Here is a 24,743-nt window from a genome sequence, read left to right on the forward strand (position 1 = left end):
GGGCTGAGGGCCAAGGAAAGCTGTCCTTGTGATATGGTACAAGGCCCATTGCGGGGGGCTTTGGCTAACAGGCTGAAAGAGCTCAAAGGGACCCGGGGCATTTAACCGGTGGGGTTTTTGCTCCTGACGCCCTTTATCGGTGAACTGCAGCACAACCCAGGAATGCAGGAGAGTCTGAACCGAGAAGCCAGGAGGTCGCATTGGGCCTGTGGGTGGAGATTCCCCCACCCCATCCCCTTCCCTGCTTTTGATCCAAGTCCTGAGTGGATGAGGTGAACGGATGAGGACTCCCTTGACCAGTGTTTCCCAACCTCGGCCACTTGAAGATGGGTGGACTTCAACTCCCAGAATTCCCCAGCCAGCCTTGCTGGCTGGGGAATTCTGGGAGTTGAAGTCCACCCATCTTCAAGTAGCCGAGGTTGAGAAACACTGCTCTTGACGATGCAGATCAAAGAGGGAACCAGCTTCCTTGTCAGTGTATTAAAGTGCTTCTATTGGAAAGAAGTGGGGAGAAGCTGGGAGGGCGAGGCGGCCGGCCTCCGCCACCAGCTTGGAAGATGGCTGGTTCCAACAAGTTTACTTGGCAGTAGAGACAGGAGGAACCGGATCCTTTGCGGAGCCCAACATTTCTGAGCGTGGTCTAGAGCAGGCAGGGTGCTCTTCGACAATCGGGGCGTTCTGCTCCTGCTGCAGCCGCTCTTCGTGCCTGGCCCTGCGGGGAAACGGAGGGTCAAGCTCAGTCCTTGAGTGCTACCGAGTGGCAGCCCGGACACGAAAACGACCTGGTCCAGTGCCCACCTCCGTTTGCGTGGTGGCACTTCAGAGGGGCTGTGCAACTGGCCCCCTGCCAGCCAACGCCTTCTGCCTGGGCTGGCCTACAACACCCAGAATTCTCTGCCAGCAGAGCTGACGCCCGTCCCACGTAGCAGCCCCCTCCAAGATGCTAATAAGTGTGCAGTCTGCAACTTGTGCATTGTTTCCCATCGGTTCAAACTGGAACATGGTTTTGCAACAGATGCAGCGGGCTGCGTGGCCGAATTGATTATGGTTTTTTTACTTGGTACATCATTTACTGCCAACATCTTTCAGTGGTTGGGGAAGGAAGGGAAGGGGGAAGAAAAGGAAGGGAGGGACAGAACAAGGGGAGAGGAGAGGGAAAAAAAGGGAGGGAGGGAGGGAGGGAGGGAAAGGAAGGAGGAAAAGGGAAGGAAGGGGAAGGGAAAGGGGAAAGGGAGGAGGAAAGGAAAGGAAAGGAAAAGGAAAGAGGGAAGGGAAGGGGGGAGGGAAGAGAATTCAAGTGCCAACTTTTGCCACAAGGACCATTTTCTTAGCCTAACAGCCATGAAATCCAATCCACCTGGTAGGTGTCAGGTTAGGAACAAAAGATTTCAAGACTTGGAGGCAGGAGGCCAGTGAAAATAATATAGTAATATATCTAAACAGGCAGAAAGAGTTGCTGGGACCAAGCTTCATGGTCCTGGCATACTTCCTCTTCATTAGCAGGACTTAAAAATAAAAAGATGCGCATAAGCAAAGCCCATTTGTGCCTTAATGAGGACGTTGCGCTTCCTCAAGGGGTTGGCGCTGCCTGGGGGGACCCGGGAGTGAGGCTAGCTCTGCCTCTCCGCCTGGGCCACCCCCAGCACAGGTCCCTTCAGCTTCATACCTGGCTTGCTCCTTCTCCTTAATAAGGGCCTGGGTGATCACACGGTCTCTCTCATCCATCAAGTGGGTGTGTAATTTTGCGACGTGTCTGCAAGAAAAAAAATTGTGGGTGGGGAGCGAGAAGGAAGAGAAGATGTTTGGAGACCATGACAAGGAAGATGGGGACAAGCAGCACAGAGAAAGGCAGGGTTCCAAAATTTGGACATTCAGGACAGACATCTCCCCTGTCTTCTCTCCATCTCCCACCACCTTGCTTCCCCTTGGCCAGAGAAGACGCAAATTCACCCAGCTCCCTCCAACAGGGAACTCAGCCCAGCTCGGCCTCGTCTTCCGAATCCTGAGATCTCCACAGCCATAAACGTTATATTCCTCCCTCCCCAGGCTGGAATTCCATCCTGCCATACAAGCCCCAAAGTTTAGATCTGGAGAGCTTTTCGGCATTACATTTGGGGAACGTGGCTTGAGGAGCATGCCTTCCCTTCTTCTGTGGGCTGAGATCTCTTTTACATCCTGGTTGTCCCACCTGCGGCTCTTCCCTCTGCCTCCCAAGGTCATTTCCACTGACCTTCAGACACAATTAAAAAACAAGCATAAAGAAAATCTCTTCTCTTCCGGTGATCCTGTCAACTAAGGACGCTGCCTTGCTGGATGCCGACAGATGGACGACATTGGCTTGAGCGAGCACTGATTGCTGGTGGCTACTAGGCAAAATGCGCTCGCATGCTCACCCAGCTGTTTGGGTGAGAGTTAGGCTCCAAAGGGCCCTTCTGAAGGCAGCCTCTGAGAGTTCCATTTTCCACTGGGGTTGTCGATGGGCCGGAACCCTTCTGCTGCCCACCTGGGCACAGGATTTGATTACATGCTCCTTCCCAGCTCACTTTGAGCATCCTTCCCTATTACAGGCTCAAGCGGGCATGTTTAATTGCATTAGATTTGATTAAAGGCTGCTCCTGATTAATCTTTCCCTGGTCACAGCTGGCTAATTAGGCAATGGATTATAATAAAGAACCAGCCGGCGGGTAGCTACGGTTGGCAAGCTGCCGGGCCCAGGGGGAGGAATTAAGCAAAGGAGCGGTGGTGATGTTGGTGGCACAACACTGACAGAGCCTATCGGCTCCTCATGGGCCCTGAAAGCAAACCGATCTGTATCTATCAGCCTTCCCAGGTAGACCAGACGGGAAGCATATCCAGATAAACTAATTCTACTTCACTGTAAGGCTACATTGACAGAATCTTGCAAGTCTGAAAGTCCAGTTCTCCCGCTGTCTCCTTTACAGCCCGAGAAACTAGGGAGGGTCCCTTCTGAGCCTCTTTCTCCACCCATTATGCATCTGAGGGCTAAGCCCTCTCTTATCTGACCTTTCCCTGGGCAGCAACTCTTTGCCCCATCTCCCAAGGTCTTTCCCACATACCATTACATCATCCCCAAAGCCACTTCACCCTGTTAAACCATTCTGGGGGCACAGGGTGATGGAGCTTTAAGCTGCAGTAACAGAGGGAGAGTTGTGTTTGTTTATGATCTGCCTTAATCTGACCCCAGTTCGAGTTCCTATGTCCAACCCTGGTTAACACCCTTTAACAAGGGTTGAGAAAAGAGCCATGGGGACTGGATTAATGGGCTGCAAACTACTGTAGGTTCTTACAAGGAGAGTGAAGAGGCTGGGGATTGTTTACTTGGAGACGCTTACACCAAGGTGAAGAACGCTGCAGACCATGGAATAATGGCAATAATTCCCAGAAAGCAGATTTTGCTGGGGGGGTGTTTAATCTTGAAACTGGATTCCTATCCAGCCAGGCTGCCAAGAGGGGAGAAGTTAATCAGTTTTCCAAGGGCCTGTTTACCCTTCGTCACCAAAGGAAAATATTAAATACCAGACAACCCCATGACCCTTCGGGTCATCTTTTGAGAAAGAGGCAGGGCGATCTGATGGGATCAGAATAAACATCCAATTTTAGGCTGTGTTTTTTTTTTTACCCCACTGCTGGACGGTCCCGTGATCAACTAATAAGGGTATATATCATAAATAGAAAAATAATCGCAGTGGCGGAGGAACTTCAAGAATAAGTCAATGTTTGCTTACCTAAACAAAGAAACAATGACCACAGGCGGGCAAAAAAGCAGTGTGGGGGGGGGAGCGACTTCCTGTCAGTTTCCCCATTGACTTTGCTTGGGGGAAGCTGGCAGGGAGCATCGGAATCACGATCACGTGACCGTGGGGACGCTGCAACGGCCACAACTTTGCAAATAAAACTGGTCTGAAATTTCAATTCCACAGGAGTAATGGGTCCCGGATTTTTTACACATTCTTTAAGTTAGCGGATTTTAGGTACCCTGATTTTTGAAAATTGCTGTGGTGTAATGCACTGTTTGGGCTCACTTGAGGGTACGGGTAGTCCTTGACTTAAGACTGTTTGTTTAATGATGGTCCGAAGTTACGACAGCCTCGGAATGGGTGCTTTACGGCTTGTAAAGCAGTTCTGAGCGTCGCAAAACGTCGCAACCTCCCCGCAGTCACATGATTGCATTTCAGGCGCTTGACAACCGGCTCACATTTACGACCGGTTGCAGCATCCCACAGTTGTGTGATCACGTGTTGTGATGTTTAGTCCCGTTTTCCAGCAAAAAAAAAACACCCATTGGGGAAGCTGGATTTGCTTAATGGCCGCTGTAAAAATGGTCGTAAAATCAAGTCCTGCCACGGGGTGACTCAACCTACGGCCGTAATGACTTACAACGGAGATTCTAGTCCCAATTGTGGTCGTAAGTCGAGGACTACCTGAACAGACAGACCAACAGATCAACGCAATGAGAGTTTTAGTAGTACGTAGCTGTCCCAGGCACCGTACACAAAATCCTCTGCTAAGGATTTAACCCTGCAATATTTTGCTGGGTATTTTTGTGCCCTTTGCTAGCAAGGCAAGAGGGGAAGGCTGACCATACTGTACCTGTATGATATGTAGTGAATGAACAGGCTTCCAGACATTATAAGCAGACAGTACATCACAATCCTTTGGTTACGGCGCTGCCTCTTCTCGATCTCGGGGCCTGAAAACCATTCTGGGGGTGGTTTGGGGAAGTCCTGCCAGTACCAAAATTCCTCATAGGGGTCTGGGTTTCTGGGGGAGAAGGAAGAAAACACCGTCAATCAGAAAGGAGGGAGGGGAGGATGACCCAAAGGTCACACACAGGAGGTAGGACCAGCCCGCAAATATATTTATATTTATTGTCTACTTGGAATTATATTTTTATATATTGTATTTACATTGCATGCCTATTGTTTTAATTGATTATTTTATGTAAACGGCCCAGAGTTCCTCTGATGGGAGGAGATGGGCAGTGACAAATTAGATAGACAGATAGACAGACAGACTGACTGACCGCCCAGAGTCCCCTTTTCGGGAGAGATGGGCGGTAATAGAAATTTGAAAAATAAAATAAAATAAAATAAATAAATATCTAACAAAGAGAAGACTTTGCTGCTGGACTTCTAGATTTTCTTTCCCCCGGTACATTGTCCACATTCAGCCGCCAAAGAAATTATCTTAAGGCAGGACATCGCCCTTCATGGAGGCAAGGGGGTGGGTCCCCTCTCCCCCAGAATAAAAACGGGAACCATCATGAGATTCCCAGTGTTGAAAAGTGGAACTGAAAAATAACTCCTTCCTCTGCATTGACGGATAAGGCAAACAGCTAAAGAAATGTGCGAGCCCAGGGGACATCGCTAATTCTGAACACAGATCATCCTTTTGGAAATGCAGAAAATGTCTCAGAGAGTGGGGGGCACTGAGTGACCTTGGATCAGAAGAATTGAACGGACCCTCCAGAGCAGTGTTTCTCAACCTTAGCAACCTTAAGATGAGTGGACTTCAACTCCCAGAATTCCTCAGCCAGCAAGGCTGGCTGGTGAATTCTAGGAGTTGAAGTCCACATGTCTTAAAGTCACCATGGTTAAGAAACACTGCTCCAGAGCCTCAGGCACACTGCCTCACAATGTCACTGGTTCAAAATTTTTGCAGACACTTGGACCACCCTGAAGAATGCCCCCCACCTCCATGTCACAATTCAGACAGATCCAGATTTTTAATCCTAATTTACAGGTGAGATCTTGGTCCTTTCAGTTTTGGGTGTCTCCCCCAGGGCAACAGTAAAACAGGGGGACAGATGATGGGGTGACCGGTGCTGGGAACCTGTTTTGGGGATAAGTAATCTTGTCCATGGGAGGTACTCCATGCATTACCTTCTCCTTGATTGAAAGTGAGCAAAATTGAAAGGGTCTTCAGCCGAATGTCTGCTGGATCCCTGACGTTCCCGAGTCTTCCGGGCTGTTTGCTGGTGATGAAAATGAGTGAAGTCGAAAGGATCCTGCGCTGAACGTCTGCTGGATCCCTGACGTTCCCAGGTCTTCCGGGCCGTTTGCTGGGCGTCGTAATCTCTGCGGCTTTTCTCTTTACTCAACACGTTGTAGGCCTCGTTGAGCTTCACAAACTGGCTGTGCAGCTTGGGGTTCGTTGGGTTGCTATCAGGGTGGAGCTGCAGATGGTGGGGAAAAAAGTCTAAAGAAATCACATACTCCCTCGCTCAGTCTCCACTCCGAAGCCCCCGCCAAGGTTTCTGCTTTAACCATGGCTTGGCACGGTCCCTGATGAAGTTCAAGCCGGGGGATTCCTCCCCAGGAAGGCCAGTGTGAACTGTAGGGGAAGAAGCACGTGGTTAAAATGGAGACCTGGAGCATCTTAGTTGTTTTTTTTTTAAAAAGATGGGGGGATGGAATTGGCAGGAAAGAGATTGCAAATAAAACTACCAGCTTTGTAATCCTGGTAGCTAGCCTAAGAGGGAAGGCCCAGGTGGAGGAAGTTAAAGGAAAAATATCACCTGGGGTGGGGTGGGGTTGTAACTTTGCCCCTCCACTAAGAATCCTGCTCTCTAATTCTCATCAGCATCTATTTGCGCATTTCAAAACCAGTTGAGCACCAAACTAATAGATTGTGTGCGTCTTTGAGACAGTCTTGACTCCTGGTGACTGCCTGGACAAGTCCCTGCAGTTTTCTTGGCAACATTTTTGGAAAGAGTTCGCCCTTGCCTCCTTCTTCCTGAGAGAGAGGGGGACTGGCCCAAAGTCACCCCTGTGCCCAATGCAGGACTAGAACCCACATTCTCCTGGTTTCTAGCCTGATGCCTTTAACCACTACACAAAACTGTCTCTCAAGGAATAATAAGGAGGGGGCACAGGTGCCATCAGGAGTGGCCTCCAAGGATGTTCCGATGCAGGCCTGCGTGTGGGAAGCGGTGTGATTAGTCCTTGGGAAGAGATGCACACCCACCCTTTCCTGCTTGGGTTCACCGCATCTTGCGCAAACAGCTGCTGAATGGGGGGGGAGCAGGGACGCAACTGGGTGGGAAAGGGGGGCATGTGCCCCGGGCACCGCGCTGGGTGGGCGCCAAAATGAGCATGGAGGGTGCCAAAATGGGTGCGGAATCCACGTTTGCCCCATGTGACAAAGACCCTAGTTGTGGGCCTGGGGGGTGGGGGGGCTGGACTTGTAACGTTCAATGCCAGCCGCAAAATCATTTGAAAAAGGATGCCAAGAAAGAATATTCTTGGGGCTCTGGCCCGGGGGCATGACTTCTGCGCTGCCGTGGCAGGTAGGGGGAGGGAGTGAACAAGAGGGGAATGGAGCCAACATCTGGCTCCCTGTGCTAAGCCTGGATGAAGAGAAGCGGGCTAACACAGTCAGCACACGACCAGAAGCCAGCACCAGAGACGGAGAAGGGTTGCATCTTTGAATCGGCTTCTTAGCTGCTCACCAGCGATGCCCCGTTTGAGGCTGTCCCTAGTAAACCGGAACAGCTGATCTGAGCAAGTTTCAAATCTGCAAGGCTATCTGTTTTTATTTCTGGGACCCTGCTAGAGAGAGGGGGGGGGCTGGGGAAATGGGGAGGGCGCTACTGAGATGAAATTGACCAGGAGCCGCTGTGAAATTGATGAGCCCTGGGAAATTGACAAGCAGTGGGGAGACTGATTAGATTGGACTGTGGATAAATTGACCCAGGAAACTGAGCACAGAAGGGAAAATGGGAGAATATGGGCTGTGGGTAGAAGGACATAAAGGAATAAAGAAATAAAGTGTGAACAAGCAGGAGGGGCAACTCCCATCTTTGCTTTCTCTAGGGACTTGGTGGTCAGACAAAGAATGGCTACAGGTACTCCTCGACTTATGACCAGGACTTCCATCACTAAGCAAGCCGATGAGTCACACCCACTTTTACGATCGTTTTTGCCACGGACGTTAAGTGAATCACTGCGATTGTCAAGTGAACCATGTGATCATTAAGCGAATCTGGCTTCCCCCACTGACTTTGCTGGTCAGAAGCCGGCTGGGAAGGTCGCAAACGGCAGTCATGTGACCCCGGCACGCTGCAACGGTTGTAAGTGTGAGGACCGCTCGCAAGTCACTTTTTCCAGTGCCACTGTAATTCTCAATGGTTGCTAAACGAATGGTCGCAAGTCAAGGACTGGCTGGAAAAAAAACTGCAGCAAATTGCAGCAGCGGATGACGAACAGCCTGAGCCGGTGCATATTCTACAGAGAGAAAATGGGACGGTAAAATGAAGCAGAGGAGAAATCAGGGGTGATCAGAAATTAGCTTCATGTTGAAGGAATGGATTGTGAACATGGCTGAGTTTGCCGAAATGGCTAAATTGACTTGTTTGATTAAGGAGGGAACTACAACCACTTCTGCAAAAGACTGGAAACCCTTTACAGACTTTCTGCTGAAAATGGATAAAAATGAACTGCTGATTTCGGGATTTATTGATTGCAAAGGTTTCTTTATGGAAGAAGGGAACTATGGTATGCAAGATGGAAGGGGGGAGATGTACCTTAGCTGGTCTCCATCCTGTAAATCGACAGTTCAGCTGGAGCCTAGTCAATGTAGCTTTGCTCAAAGGAACTTGGATTGCTCCCAAGCGCAACGGGGAAGCACCCTTGCCATGACCTCTGATATATGACACATGATCTCACATATCTCCTTCCTCATCCCAAAGGGGCTAACTGGGTCTTTGACCCTAGGAAGTGGAAGTGGCAACCCTGTGCCATTTGGAGGCCAACAGCCTCCTGCCCATCTCAAATTGGCTAGCAAATAGACAATTGCCCACCTCAGTGGCAAAGGTGGGCAATTGTCTATTTTGGTTTGGGCTTTAAAATACGTGGGAAACTGTCAGCCTTCCCAGGTAGACCGGACAGGAAACATGACCAGATGAGCTAATTCTACTGTATTGTAAGGCTACATTAACAGGATCTTGCAAGTCTGAAAGTACAAATCTCCACTGTCTCCTTTACAGCCCGAGAAACTAGGGAGGCTCCCTTCTGAGCCTCTTTCCCCACCCATTATGCAGCTGTGGGCTAAGCCGCCTCTTATCTGACCATTCCCTTGTATCGTGAACGCTCTCTGCTTCTCCTACTTTCTTTGCCATTGTACTTGTCAAGCGGCCTTGCATTTCGGAAAGCGACATGGCCTGGCCGAGAGGAATTCAAATCCCCGGGGTTAATGCCATGGAAGCGAAAGGTAGCGCAGTGGGAAAAGAGCAGGAGGAACTTTGCGGGGGCAGAACAAAACAAGGGGATGTTAGAAGAAGGACCACTTGATCCCCCCGGATTTCCAAGAGGAGATTTCAGTGCAGATTTGCTGGTTTACTGGAAGATCCACAAACCGCTTCCCATCTTATACCATGAATGCAACCTTCCCTGAAACACGAACATCTAAAGATGCTTTGTTTTCCTCCCATTATTCTTCCAACAGTATTTCGATGTTTGACAATCAAACATCTGAACACCCGCCTTTTTTTTTTTCCTTTTTAAACAAGACTTTCCCTCTGTCTTTTTCTGCCGGTTTGCCACGGTCAACTGAAAAGCCAATTCAGTTTGGAGGGAGCGTGGCTGGATTCGCGCTGGGGACAAAAGCACGGTTCGCTTTACGGTGGACAGGGCCAGGCTGGGTTCAAAGTGCTACCCCACAGTCCCTGATTTAACAACCCCCATAGCTGTTGCGCTTAAGGCAAGAAGCACAGTCACGCTGGGTGGGTCCACGCAGGGCGCTTTCTGGGGGTTTGCAAAAAAGAAAGGATTTGCTGCTTCATAGCAGTAAAGTTATGTGCCGGTGATGAATTATGTCCGCGGCTTTCTTTAGCTGGTCTCCATCCTGTAAACCGACAGTTCAGCTGGAGCCTAGTCAATGCAGCTTTGCTCAAAGGAACTTGGGTGAATTGTTGTCCTCTTCGGATACTCACAGATTAATGGCCCATGTTTTCTATAGTCTAGCTATTTACTTATTCATCCGTACTCAGTGCCTGCACGCATCCATCCTGTTTACTTTGACTTAGCTCGAACGGGGTGGGGGAGTAGGGTGGGATTCCAAGCCGAGCCAGCTTTGCGGCTCACGTTCGTGACGGCAAACATCCCTTTGAAAGACATCTCCCTGAGCACAGAAGGTGCTGCTCTGCAGAAGCGGGCGCAGCAGACCGAGAGGAGGACCTGGAGCCCTCAAGGAAATTCAAGGTCGCTGGCAAATTTTTCACTTAAGTAGAGGGGACCTCCCCTCCCGCCGTACTAATTTCAATCTCTCTGGCCATTAGGCTGTTGCGCAGATTAATAGGCTGTTGGAATGCTGAAGAATTCAGAAGAAAAGATGGTTTGCATTTCCCCTTGCAGGTCCGCGCACCCCCCAAGCTAAAAAGCAGCATGAAATTAAACATCCTTGTTTAACTAAAGTTTCCCCCGGCTGACACGCTAATAAATCCTCCCTACGGTTAATTAAGTGATTTGACGCAAGGAACCAAGCGGGGCCGGAGGGGAGGCGAAGGTCTGCAAAGCGTTAGATCAAACGCAGCCAGACAGGATTTCTTTTCTGCCTTTCAGAAATGTCAAGGCAGCTGGTGAAGGAGATTGAGGAGGGCAAGGGTGACCTGGGTTGTCTGCCGACCCTGGAGAAGGCTGGATTATCTCAAAGTGTCCCCATGGCTACTGCAGCCTTCTTACCCGTCCAAGCACCTTTGGAATCTATACAAAAAGTCCCTGGCATCTGTTCTTCAGGAGCAGTTTGCATGATAGGGAGCTGAGCTGCCCAGCCCAATCATTAGGCAGAATGTTAAGTGGCCGGCTTCACGAAGTATAGGATGTGCCTGATGACTAGGGGCTGGGGGCTTGGGCGGATCTCCAGCTCTAGACTTGAGAGGTGTGACTTGAGGACCACAAGTCCCTGAGATGGTGGGGAAGATGCTTTTTTGTGGCCAAGCAAGAATGGTAGGGTAGGCTCTGGACGCCATTGAGGCTGCTTGGCCTGGTCTCTTGAACACCCATCGGCATAAGCATTCAGTAGAAGCTGCAGTGACGCCCTGGAGATGCCCACAGCCTTCAGTGGGTGCAGTCCCACCTACCGATGTGCCCGTGTTTGGAAGGCAGATCTCCTACAGAGCAGTGAGTGCTTCAAAGCTTGGGCTGTTTGTAAGTTCCCAAGAGGAGAGTCTGCAACAGCTTGTGGGCACCAGGACTGACCACACCAGCTCGAAAAACCTACTTGGGAGCCAGAGAGACGGAAGACGACAGCACCAGCTTTCTTGGCGAGGCTGACTGGCACACACACTCCCAAGCGCAATGGGGAAGTACCCTTGCCATGATCTCTGATATATGACACATGATCTCACATATCTCCTTCCTCATCCCAAAGGGGCTAACTGGGTCTTTGACCCTAGGAAGTGGAAGTGGCAACCCTGTGCCATTTGGAGGCCAACAGCCTCCTGCCCATCTCAAATTGGCTAGCAAATAGACAATTGCCCACCTCGGTGGTAGACAAAAAGCAGGGTTCTGTGATGGTATGTGGGAAAGACCTTGGGAGACTGGGCCAGGAGATGCTGCCAAGGGAACGGTCAGATAAGAGAGGGCATAGCCTGTAGCTGCATAATGGGTAGAGAAAGAAGGGACCCTCCCTAGTTTCTTGGGCTGTAAAGAGACGATGGGAGATTTGTACTTTCAGATGTAATGGTATGTGAGAAAGACCTTGGGAGACGGGGCAAAGAGATGCTGCCTAGGGAATGGTCAGAGAAGAGAGAGCTTAGCCCACAGCTGCATAATGGGTGGGGAAAGAGGCTCAGAAGAGACCCTCCCTAGTTTCTCGGGCTGTAAAGGAGACGGCGGGAGAACTGGACTTTCAGTCTTGCAAGATTCTGTTAATGGAGCCTTACATTAAAGTGGAATTAGCTCATCTAGTCATGTTTCCTGTCTGGTCTATCTGGGAAGGCTGACAGTTTCCCACATATTTTAAAGCCCAAACCAAAATACACTTCGTGTGAGCTAGCTAACAGCTATAATCCTAGTTTCAAACTATGGCTGGTTACCCAAAATAAGCCACTGTTTAATGCCAGGGATGGATGAGTTCTGGCATTCAAATAAAAGGCATAAATCAGCAAAACAAACGCGGGGAAATCACTAGCCGGATTCAGGCAACTAAACGCTGCATATCTATAAGGATCCTAGGACCCGCCTTATAACTCCTTACCTGATTTAAAAAAAAACTGGGAAATTTTGATTATTTTAATGTACTCTTATTGTGTCAGTATGATTTAGTTTCCTTGAATGTAGCCAAATTGCATTATACTTTCTTTAAAATTAGGCACACTGTGAGTGCCCACCAAGGAATCTGCCACCAGTTGTATGATTCTTATCCTGTTTGGGGTTTTTACTCTTATTTTAGTTTTAACGGGCTTCATGTTGAAGGAATGGATTGTGAACATGGCTGAGTTTGCAGAAATGGCTAAATTGACTTGTTTGATTAAGGAGGGAACTACAACCACTTCTGTAAAAGACTGGAAACCCTTTACAGACTTTCTGCTGAAAATGGATAAAAATGAACTGCCGATTTCGGGATTTATTGATTGCAAAGGTTTGTTTATGGAAGAAGGGAACTATGGTATGCAAGATGGGAGGGGGGAGATGTAATTGCTGTTTGTAACTGCTGCAAAGACGATCGGAAGTTGCTTCTTTAGATAGCTTCCTTTTTCTTGCTTTTTTGTTATTCTTCACTTTTTTTTTAGCCTTTTATAGTCTTTTTTTTCTATTTCTTCTTCTATGTTCCTGTAGTTTTTTTTAATCTCTGTAAAATGTTCTTTTAATAAAAATTATTCATTAAAAAAAAGCTGCATTGTGAACTCTGGCCTCTGTCCATAATAAACTCAATCCAGCTGTCTGTCTGTCTATCTGAAATGTGACCTGATTGTTGCATAACTCCACCCTGTTTGGTTCATTTTTGGTTTAGGGTGTTTTGCAAATCTAGTTGAATGTGTTAGTTCAATTAAACATGCATTAGCATCTGTCCGAGCATAGTTATGGGGACTCAGAGCTGATGATCTTGGTGTGTTTGTTGCAGCCTGTGGAAGGGAGAAGAAATCCAGGTTTAAGAACTCTCTTGCTGCTCTTTCAACCTAGACTGCCAAGGTACAGGTAGTCCTCGTTTAGCGACTGCTCACAGTTACGACGGTGATGAAAAAGTAACTTTCCAACCAGTCCTCGCACTGATGACCTTTGCAGGTCTGTCAAGCAAAGGAAAACTGAAGTCAGATCGTAGGCACCACTGTGGTTTCATGTAGTGACCGCTTCGTTTAATGACCAAGTTGCCAGTCCCAACTGTGGTCGCTAAACAAGGATTACCTGTATTCTTGTCCTGTCCTCATGCAGCATTTGAAAAGTTCCTCCCTGGCTTCTGGCAGTGTGTTTTCTCTTTATTTACCTTGTAAGCTGTGGGTTTCAGGAATGGCACTGGAAAGCAAACATTGACAATCTGGGCCAATGCTTATGAGAATTCTGGCATGTGGGGAGGAACTTGTACACAGACACCACGCACACACACGGCACAATCGACTTTAACTCCTTCCGAGAAGGACTGCTGCTTCTTATCAGCTCTTGGAGAAGTTTCCCACCATGAAGTGGAATGATGTGCTTTAAGGTTCTGTTCCCAAAGCATGCTAAGCATGGTTGCTTAATTGTAGTTTACAGATTGGCTGGGTTCTCACAACATGTTTGTTGTTGTTTTGGTGCCTTTGAGTCAGTGCTGACTCCTGGCAACTGCCTGGACAAGTCCCTGCGGTTTTCTTGGTAAGATTTTGGAAGTGGTTTGCCATTGCCTGCTTCTGGGGGCTGAGAGAACATGACTGGCCCAAGGTCACCCAGCTGGCTTTGTGCCTAAGGCAGGACTCGAACTCACAATCTCCCAGTTTCTAACCTGGTGCCTTCACCACAACACCAAACCAGCTCTCTTCTCACAACACGCTGGGGCTACAAACTGATTCCGTCTTAGTCTAGCCTATGGGTAGAGACTTTTAGTTGACAATAAACCATTTTTATTGACTAAGCAAATTGTGGTTTATTGTGGTTTATCACATGAAGCCTGGGTTGACCCGACAAGTTTAGCTGGAAGCACACAAGGCACCTAGGGCTGAGCATATTTTGTGAACCAGGCCTGACAGTACCAAGGTTAATACTAACACATTTAGGCAACTTGTTTCACCAGATCAGGTAAATGAGCTGTGGTTAGTTTATAATTCAGTGCATTGTGCAAAATGTGTTCGATGGGCTCAGCAGCTGTGGTAAGTTCCTGATTCAGTGTATTGTGCAAGCTTGGAGAAAGGGTTAATTACGAAACTGGGCTGTGTGTGTTAAGCAGCCACTAATAAACACTGTGAGCCTGTTTTCCAAGCTGTGCTTTGCATCAAGACAGTGTGTAACTCCTGCAACAGAGCCCCCATCGATTGTACAATATTTGCCTTGTCCTTCCCCAATACCCCCTTTTATCCTCCCAACATTTATCCTGACACAAGAGAGGAATAATTTGGAACACGGGCAAGAGAGGAACCCCAGCGGAACTGTGCGCCTTTCCTGGGTATCCTGGTGTTAAAAATCAAACCGGGGGTGACGTTAGCCAAAAAGAGGGGTGGGGAAGGGAGGAGGAGGAGAAAGAGAAAGGACATGATTAAAGGTCGACTGGAAGAGGTAGGAGGGTGTTTCAACATCAACTTTCTGCCCTGATCCAGTTTATTGCCTGAGAAATGGGGCTTGATTAGCTCAAAGCTTCCTCCCTACAATTGGCCAAAAGAGAGATTTGAACGGCTAAGCTGCCTGGGCAGACCTCCAAGGCAGTGGAGTTGGGAGGGGAAAGCTGGCGAAAGACTGTCAACCATCTCTCAGAAGGTGTGGCTGCATTTGGGGACCGGGGAACACTGTCGAGGGAAGGGTGGCAAGATTTTTTTAGAAGAGATTCAGTGAAAGATCATGAGGAACAGAAGGAGTTTATTCCGTTCAGCAAGCCAGGGCTTGATGCTGACTCACATTCTGCATCAAGCCACGGCTTGCTGAACGGAATGAACCACCATTCCTTGGGGGCCAAGCCAATGACACAGAAATACTACCCTAGGACTTTAGAATAGATCAACAGAACAGAACAGAACAGCTTTATTGCCATCCCACTCTATACTATACACCAAGTGCATAATAAAATGAAATTTCGTTACAGTTGGCTCACAAACACAATCAGACACTAAAATAAAAATACCATAATTACTATAAAGAATTTTACTTCAGAGGAGCCTTTCTCAACCTTTTGACCCCAGAGGAACCCTTGAAATATTTTTCAGGCCTCGGGGAACCCCTGCCCATTCGGGCTCAAATTACAGGCCAGAAGTCGCAAAATTATTCTATGCGTTTCACGGGTGGGCCTGTATAGATGCATGAACGGTGTTCTTGAACTGAAAATAAAGAATGAAACTGACCTCTTTAACATGAAGTGGCCCGAATTTGAAATAATTTTTTAAATAAATCGTGATCTCCCAGGGAACCCCTAGTGACCTCTTGCGGTTGAGAAAACCTGCTTTAGAGTGACTAGCATGGGCAAATAAGGCAGAGGTTTTTCTGTGCTGGATGCTAGACTTACCTGACATGGCCCTAACTCAAAAATGAATATGCCCTTTGAGATAAACACTTGTCTTTAAAGAGGCTGTCTGGTGCATCTCTGAAAGATGCAAAAAATGCCATTCTCCAGAAAGGGGTTCCTGTTGCATCTCTGTGTGATGCTTGGTCTGGCCTCACCACCTTCCAATCCAGGAAATACACCCAAATCTTGGAGAAGCACTAAGGACTGGATGGCATTCACACAGAATACCAAGCCATAATGTCCTCACTTGGTTTTGGGGTAGTATGATACAGGTAGTCCTTGTTTAGCGGCCACAATTGGGACCAGCAACTTGGTTGTTAAGCGAAGTGGTCACTAAGTGAAACCTCGCCTGGGCTTATGATCTTACTTCAGCTTTCCTTTGCTTTACAGACCTGCATAGGTCGTAAACGTGAGGATTGGTCTTAAAGTTACTTTTTCATAGTTAATTGTGGATGGTCACTAAATGAAGCAGTCACTAAAGGAGGACTGCCAGTACATCAGCCTAGCCCTTGGTGGCTCGTTCAACAAACAAGCAGCCCAGACTTTGCAAGGTACTTGCAGAGAGAAAAATAAACTCTGTGCGTTCAAAGAGCTGTTTTCATTCTTCACACAAATTGGCTGTGGATTGTTGGTACGTTCTAGCTTATCCTATTTGCTGGGGGCTTGTTTTTAGTCGCTTGGCAGTGGTTTTCACACTTCAGCTATTGTGTGGGTGTTAAATCTTGATCTGTTGCACAAGGGCTGCAGGACTGGACTGGACCTAATTTAGAGCAGAGGATCTTCGAAGCTCTCTGTCCTAGAGACCCAGCTGCCCAGCCCAGCGCTTGCATTCCGGAAGAGAATAAGCAGCCGTCCCAACTTCAGAAAATAAAAAAGCAGAGGATACAATTTCCTTCTAATAGAACTAGCCAGGTTGTGTGAAACAGAAAGTTCAGATTGAGGTGCTTGGGGCAAAAGCTGTACAAAATGCTAACGACAGAAAAGGAACATACCCCCAAGAATGGCTGCCTTAATCGCATTTGAGCTGGTCCTGCAGGATACAGACTTTCACCAACTGACATCTTCCAGGTGTTCTGGACTACTGCTCCCATGACTCTGAGTCAACACCCATTGGTGCAGGGGGAAGATTCAAACCAACTTATGCATGCAAGCCCAGATAGGTCTTCCTTAGGGAAGTCCATGCGGCGTTTTTGGTTCAAGGCTGCCCCCTTCAGGAAAAATGTCGAAGACTGCAAACAGGAAGGCCTGATTTTCCCACGGCTGAACTAGGTTTTAACTAGTTAAACTAAGTTTTGGGTTTTAGCCTCCTGCCCCTGTTTTGTCCATCACCCTCAATTCTGAGCTTTTGAGGGAACGTGAGAAGTTTTGATGGGTCTTTCTACCACAGCTTCTTTGATGCTCCAGCGCAGGCTTTGTTGTTTCATCTGACATATTCAACACAGGCTAAGAATGGAAAAGGCCCGATTTATCCTGAAAGCAGAAATGGGAAAGGCACCCACCAGCTTTTGCCCCTGATGCCCCCCTGTTTGAGGATCGGGTTGAGCACGCCTGCCGTCTTTGAAGTTTTGGCTTCAGACATCAATTTCCCCAACGTGGCTCCTCAACATGTGCAGGATCATGACTCCCACCCCTGTCCTACCAGTATGGACACTGGTGATGGGAACCATAAACCAACACATCTGAAGGGTGCCGAGTTGGGGAACTGTCAGTTTAAACATTTGCTGGAAACCCTCAATTTTGTCCACCTGATGGTCTGCCACACCTGCTTCTGTTAACCAGCTCCTCTGGGCCTTAACTGGCTTCAAAACTTTCCATGTTCATTAATTCATCTATTATCAAATCTGGATCCGCAAACCCCTGTCCAATGGGCCTGTGGTGCTCTAAAACACCAATTCGATCAATACCGCAACAATAAAACCATACAGAACACTACCAGCATAGCCATCATACGTAAATAATATAAACAGTCCATTTAAAAAGCCGTTCAACTTTCTTTTGAAAGCAGCCAGAAACAGGGAAAATGCACTTCGTACGTTGTCTAAAGTCTGGTTTTGAGGCTACCTCAAATGGACAGCTGGTCATGACCACAAATCAATCTCCTTGACTTATCACAGACGTCCAATGGATGTTCTTCCCCCTTCCCTGCCCCCCCAATATGGCAACATACCTTCTTTGATTTCCTAAAAAAAGCTTGTTTGATCTCCTTCGTAGTAGCATCTTGCTTGATCCCCAGAACATCATAGTAGTTAAGATTCCTGGCTGGAGACCTAGAAAGACGATGCGGTTAGTCTTCCGAAGATAACAGCAAAAAAACACTAGAGAGGGTGAATCTGCGCTTATTCCCAAGATGGTTCTATTGAACCCAAATCAATGGTTACGTTGAAAAGTCTAGGAATGTGGGATTTTGCCTTATCTCAGATCAGGACTCTGGCCCAACTGGGCTTACACATTGCATAAGCCAAAATGTGGTCCGCTTGTTTGGGGCTTTGATCAATCTGTCTCTGCATTATGTCCCAACATGGTTCATCTTTTTTATTCAACAAACTATATTGAAACAGTCCTGGGTTATCCTGGGGTGTGAATGCCACTGTTGGTTGGGTTCACATGTTGCCCTAAGCCACAATGTGGCTTGCTGCTTTGGGCTTAGCATGTGGTTCAAATTGAGCCACTGGGCCTTACAAACCATGGCAGTGTTTCTCAACCTTGTCAACTTTAAGATGTGTGGACTTTGACTCCCAGAATTCTCAGCCAGCCAATATTTTGGGAGTTGAAGTTGAAGTCCATGCATCTTAAAGTTGCCAAGGTTGAGAAACCCTGTGAACCAAATCTAGGTCTCAGTTCTAATGAATTACAATTTAGCATAATGTTTATTATTATCTCCACTATCTATATTACCTACATGACTTTGTTCCTACAGTGTAATGAACTAGCAACCACGGTTTAGAGACCACACAAATTAAAGCAGGTCGAGTCTAGAGCAGTGTTTCTCAACTTTGGCAACTTCAAGATGTGTGGACCAACACGCAGAATTCCCCAGCCAGCATGGGGGATTCTGGGAGTTCAAGTCTGCACATCTTAAAGTTGCCAAGGTTGAGAAACACTGGAGAGCATATTCAAATCATAGCACCTTCTTCGTACAGTTGTCAAACTTGAGGTCCAAATCTCTGCGCATCCCAGATCCACGCATGGAAAAGATTCCAGAATACCCACCAACTTTAAGGACTTATTTTGGCTTATGTCCTCAACCCTGTGTTTCTCCGTTCACGTGAAGCATTATAGAAGGGAACCTTGTTAGTATAGGATAGCCAAAAATCTAGCACCTTTTCAGGCTAAGCAATATTATTAAAAGGCATAACCTTTTGTCAGCTGCAGCTCACCTTAGCAGATGCATAGAGTGGCTAGCCCAGCGTTCTCAACCTTGGCAACTGGAAGATGTGTGGACTTCAACTGGCTGGGGAATTCTGGGAGTCGAAGTCCACACATCTTCCAATTGTCAAGGTTGAGAAACACTGGGCTGGATGGAGGTCAGATTTAAACTGAGATGAGGTGGAAAGTCAGAGAGGAGAAGCATAAGTCTGGTGGTTAAGGCCCCAGGTTAGAAACCGGGAGACAGTGAGCTCTAGTCCCACATTAGGCACGAATGCCAGCTGGCTGACTTGCAGCCAGTCCCCCTCTCTCAGCCTCACAGGGCTGTTGTACTGGGGAAAATAGGAGGAGGGAGGAGTATTAGGTATGTTCACCACCTTGAGTTGACCAAATATTTATATTGTATTGTATTGTATTATTTATATTCATATTTATATTATTATAAATAGGCAGGATAAAAATCTAATAATAATAATAATATGTACTTGTAATAAGTATAAGTACTGATCTGTAAATCCGTACTTCTAACTAGGTGCTTGTAATCCCTGCTAGTAATCTGTCCCACATGTCACCTGCATCTGCTTAACCAACCCCTCCCCATTCCCTTTCCCCCACCTGCCCCCAACTTAAACCCTACCTCAGTTGAGTCACTCTATTGCATCTAATGAAGTGACCTGCAGCTTACGAAAGCTTATACCGTTTTTTTCCTTCCTAGTGTTTTCCCGCAGGCGCAGGATCCACTTTTTGGATCAACCGAACGTTGATCAGTTGGCTGCGAAAGGAATTGAGTGACTAGCCTGTTGCCCAAGCCTGGTGTCGTGGTCTGAGAGAGAGGGACTGGCCCAAGGTCACCCAGCCGGCTTTCATGCCCAAGGCGGGACTAGAACTCACCGTCTCCTGGTTTCTAGCCTGGTGCCTTAACCACTAGACCAGGCCGGCTCTCATTAGCAAAGCTTATACCTTTAAATATAATTTGTACATCGGAAAAGGTGCCCCCAGACCCTCACCGGTTCAAGTGCCTGAATTAACTGCAAGAAGAGGACTCACCACCTATAGATTGTGGTAGAAAACGCCCGATGCCGGGAATTTTGGCAAAGTTGGCAGCAACGACAAATGAAATAGAGGTTAGCCAAGGTCATTTCTTGAAATCCCTTATCCTGGTCTTAGCCTGACAAATGTAATGAGAAACGAAAGAGGAAGTCATTGTAAGATTAAGCGACTGCTCCAAGGTTGTATTTACAGCGGTTGTGATTTTTTGGGGGTCAGTAAAGTTCTAGGATACAAACGAAGAGCAAACTTCCCCAGGCTTCAAAGTGAAATCAAGGGCATCTCAACGGGCTTAAGGTCATCACGATTATTTATTGGATTTATCTGGATTTATTGCCGTTAAAAAGCACACAGTTCGCCATCCATCTGACCCCTTACTTCACAACAAACCTGCAAGGGAGACAAGCCTAAGGTTTCATGGTGGATTTGACCTGGGTTCTCAGCTGTAGTCCAATCCTCTAGCCCAGGGGATCTTAACCTGGGATCCATGGAGGGGTCTGTGGATAGACTTCAGGGGGCCTGTCAATTTGGATGGCAAAAAAAAAAAAATCACAACTTTTTTCCCACCAACTGTAACTGAAATACAGCTTTTCATTCAATATGGGATGCAGGCAATCAAGTCATTTGTGGCCTCCAGACTCCAAAAATGCTTGTTAATACGTCTCCTTGTCTAAAATGATCACACCCTAACAAAAACGGGTATTGTCTTGTAACGGATCTAACGGATCAAGAATGAAGCACATATATTACTATGCGACTTATTTATGCTGTGATTCGGCTGACTCGGCACTACCAATGGTTTATTTGCTGCTGGAGTGTGTGATACCACTGTGGTTCATTACAGCACAGAGCTTAATACGTCAACACTACATGCCAGTGTTTCTCAACCATGGCAACTTGAAGACATGTGGCTGGGGAATTCTGGGAGCTGAAGTCCACACATCTTCAAGTTGCCATGATTGAGAAACACTGCTATATGCCCTCATGAGAGACCAGAAAAGGGAAGCATTATGTTCGCTTGCTATAGCCAATATCTTAAATTTTGCAAGAGAAGCATACTTTTTAAAAAAAAAAAAATCCTGATCTACCTTGAATCGCCAGTTTGGTCTAGTGGTGAAGGCACCAAGCTAGAAACCAGGAGGCTGTGAGTTCTAGTCCCGCCTTAGGCATGAAAGCCGGCTGGGTGACCCTGGGCCAGTCCCTCTCTCTCAGCCCAACCCACCTCACAGGGTTGTTGTGGGGAAAATAGGAGGAGGAAGGAGTACTGGGTACGTTTGCCACCTTGAGTTACTTATAAAAATAATAAAGGCGGGATAGTAAATAAATAAATAAAAATAATAAAAACGAATAATTGTTTATGCACCTTGGAGTAATGTGCTATCTTCCTGTTTTGTTTTGTTTTCCAGACTGAAATATTTTTATTTGGCCTTGTAATATGAATTAACAGAAGAAATAATCTCTTATTGTTAACTGATCTTGTTAACTGATCAAACAACTGGGTTCATTGGTTGTACTGAACTCTAAAGTGACTTGTTTTGCTAGGCTGGGGGTGATGTGGGAACTATAATTAAGCAAATTATAGTTGAGCATGATGAATGAAATCATGTAGTTTTCTTTGGTTCAAACTTGCTGGTTATTTGCCAATCGTTAAAAATCTGGTTGTTCTCCCAGGGCCTTGGGATGTTGGCTGAGCCCCCTTGGTTTTTGGTATCTTTTTGGGTTACAGCATGAAGTTGGTCTTCCAATTGATCGTATTCTTTTTCTCTGATAATATGTCGTAAGCTGCCATGGGTTGTTGTGAGGTTGGCAGCCTCACAATCGAAATATTAAATGGAAATATAATAAGACAGGCATTGTATTTAAATGGTCCTATTGACTGGCTTCCAGAATGAGGAATAGCTGAATAAACCATGAAGCCTTTGTCCACAGTTTCTTTACCAAGATTTCTAAACGAGAATCATAAGCTGGGTTTGATGCAGCTTATCAATGGTAGGCTATGTTCTCTCAGGGGAGAAATGTTAATAATACCAATGTACCTTATTTTAAAAAGTGAGGAGGGTAGAGAGTGCTTTCATCAGAAGACAAACAGACCAGAAAATAAAATCGGAGGTCACGAGCTAAGATGCCGATGAAAAGTATAAGGCACTGTGCGAATTAGATTAATCAGGTGCAATCGGTATTTCAACAGCAGCTGCAACAGCACGTATATAAATATGTAAATGTATATATGTGCAACGTACATATGCAACAGCATATTTATTTGTTTATGTATTTAAATCTATATTCCACAGTCACCCATTCTTTCACCTTTTCTCTGAAATCCCTTTCCAAGAGTCTTCAATTTTTATTCTGTCCTAGAAAGACAGCCTGGAATATATCAAATATTTCACTGTTGCCCTTTTTAGAAACCCCGATACTGTTTTTGTTCAGGGGGTTCTGGCGCACGTAATTCAAAATACCTTGTTGGGGAATATTGGGGAATAAGTATACACAAAAGAAGCAGGCTTGGGATACACAATTCTACTTCTGCATCAGTCCCGATGGGGCAAGATTTGCTCCGAATTAAAGGAAATGCATTTGAGTCACCGTTCAAGCTTTCATCCCACTGACTTTTCTTACATTCTATGCATTTTTAGTTACTTCAATACTCCATCCGTTTGCTTCACCAAAATATGAACATGCATTGGAATAAAGCAGGCTGCCCCAACCCCCAGAAGCGCTGGACTACAACACCCTGAAGCAGCTGAGCGACCAGCCCTCTTTAGTGGACAAAGGCACACGGTCAACCATCGGAGGGGCGGAACTTTAAGAAGCCTGCCCGATATTTCCGTGGGGAAGAAATAGGAGGGACACCTACGGCAGAAGCTACCTTGGGAGCCCGGAAGTGGAGTGGAAGGAAGAAGAAAAGTCCCAAACGATCTCTAGAGAAAACCGAAGGAAGGGGCCAAGAGACGTTTTGAAATCCGTGGGACTGCTCGTCCTTAAAAAAAACCCAAACAGCAGCCACTCCCAACTGCCGGAGCAAAAGTGGGAAGGTGACTGCGGGGAAAGAAAGGCGGGAGGGGCAATGACGGGGACACGGCGGTTACCATAGAAACTTACCAACTTGTGCGTCGACCGCGGCCGCCATTTTGACCTCACCGCCGCGAGCCTCCCGCCGTCCCGAAGGGGAGGGAGGAGGGAAGGAGCGACATCCGGGTACTCTCCTGGGCGACGTCACTTTTAAGCCTATTCCTGCTCGTGCCTCCGAAAGGGCTTGTCCTACAAGTCCCAGAATTCCTTGCTGAGGATGCTGACGAGGCATTTCGGGAAGTGTAGTCGTAGCACGTTGGGATGGACGACCTGTAGTTCTAATTAGGCCGTAGTATACGTTTTCCCCCATGGTTTGGTGAAAAGTTAGACTGAGGCAAGTGTTAGACACACAAACACGAACGTTAAGTGAAAAGCTAGACCATGTCAGGTTTTTATATCTAGGTTTATGTTTAGGTGAAACTTTAGACCAGAGGTTCTCAAACATTGTGGTCTCAGGACTCCTTTACAGTCTTGAAAATGATGGAGGAACCCAAAGAGCTTTGGTTGAGGTGGGTTATATCTATCGATTTTTTACTGTTAGACGTTAAAACAGAGATTTTAAAATATTTATTTATTTGACGTAACACTTTGAGAACCACTTCATTAGACCATGCATTAGAACAGTGTTTCTTAAGATGTGTGGACTTCAACTCCCAGAATCCCCCAGCCAGCCATGCTGACTGGGGAATTCTGGGAGTTGAAGTCCACACATCTTAAAGTGGCTGCGGTGAAGAACCACTGCATTAGACCATGCCAAGTTTTGTACGTACACACATATTCACAGACATACATATAAGCACATAAATTATATTTGAGGTGAAAAGTTAGACCAAGTCCAGTTTTATTCACATCCACATGCATATACGCACGCACACACGTTTTATATATTTTGATGTAATAGGCATGTAAAATTAACATGTAATAGGCAAAAAGCTAAACCATGTGAAGTTTATGTATGGTACACACACACAGAGTTAGATGAACTGCTAGACTGTCAGATTTTATAGACACACACACAAACACACAGATTTTAGGCTAAAGTTTGTTGTTGTTTATTCGTTTAGTCGCTTCCGACTCTTCGTGACTTCATGGACCAGCCCACGCCAGAGCTTCCTGTCGGTCGTCAACACCCCCAGCTCCCCCAGGGACAAGTCCGTCACCTCTAGAATATCATCCATCCACCCTGCCCTTGGTCGGCCCCTCTTCCTTTTGCCCTCCCCTCTCCCCAGCACCAGCATCTTCTCCAGGCTGTCCTGTCTTCTCATTATGCGGCCAAAGTATTTCAGTTTTGCCTTTAATATCATTCCCTCAAGTGAGCAGTCTGGCTTTATTTCCTGGAGGATGGACTGGTTTGATCTTCTTGCAGTCCAAGACACCCTCAGAATTTTCCTCCAACACCACAGTTCAAAAGCATCGATCTTCCTTCTCTCAGCCTTCCTTATGGTCCAGCTCTCGCAGCCATATGTTACTACAGGGAACACCATTGCTTTAACTATGTGGACCTTTGTTGTCAGTGTGATGTCTCTGCTCTTAACTATTTTATTGAGATTTATCATTGCTCTTCTCCCAAGGATTAAGCGTCTTCTGATTTCCTGACTGCAGTCAGCATCTGCAGTAAT

At 46.8% G+C, this 24,743-nt stretch overlaps 1 protein-coding gene across 4 annotated transcripts; it reads right to left on the minus strand.

The window, feature by feature from the left end:
- Window positions 1-469: 469 nt before the first annotated feature.
- On the minus strand, window positions 470-23,230 carry DNAJC4 (DnaJ heat shock protein family (Hsp40) member C4). Of its 4 annotated transcripts, none has more exons than XM_063317088.1 (8): window positions 23,155-23,221; window positions 22,922-22,973; window positions 20,053-20,173; window positions 17,807-17,906; window positions 5,904-6,196; window positions 4,612-4,782; window positions 1,667-1,753; window positions 470-712 (listed from the first exon to the last, which is right to left on the minus strand). In XM_063317088.1, the coding sequence occupies exons 3-8, from the start codon at window positions 20,142-20,144 to the stop codon at window positions 577-579; spliced, it is 879 nt and encodes a 292-aa protein (XP_063173158.1). In that variant the 5' UTR covers window positions 20,145-20,173; window positions 22,922-22,973; window positions 23,155-23,221; the 3' UTR covers window positions 470-576. The 4 variants fall into 4 exon arrangements, with proteins under 4 accessions (XP_063173158.1, XP_063173155.1, XP_063173156.1 ...); XM_063317085.1 differs by having other exon boundaries at window positions 22,910-22,973; XM_063317086.1 differs by lacking the exon at window positions 22,922-22,973 and having other exon boundaries at window positions 23,155-23,230.
- Window positions 23,231-24,743: the final 1,513 nt, after the last annotated feature.

This window comes from Candoia aspera, chromosome 17, assembly GCF_035149785.1.
Source record: "Candoia aspera isolate rCanAsp1 chromosome 17, rCanAsp1.hap2, whole genome shotgun sequence".
Taxonomy (NCBI): domain Eukaryota; kingdom Metazoa; phylum Chordata; class Lepidosauria; order Squamata; family Boidae; genus Candoia; species Candoia aspera.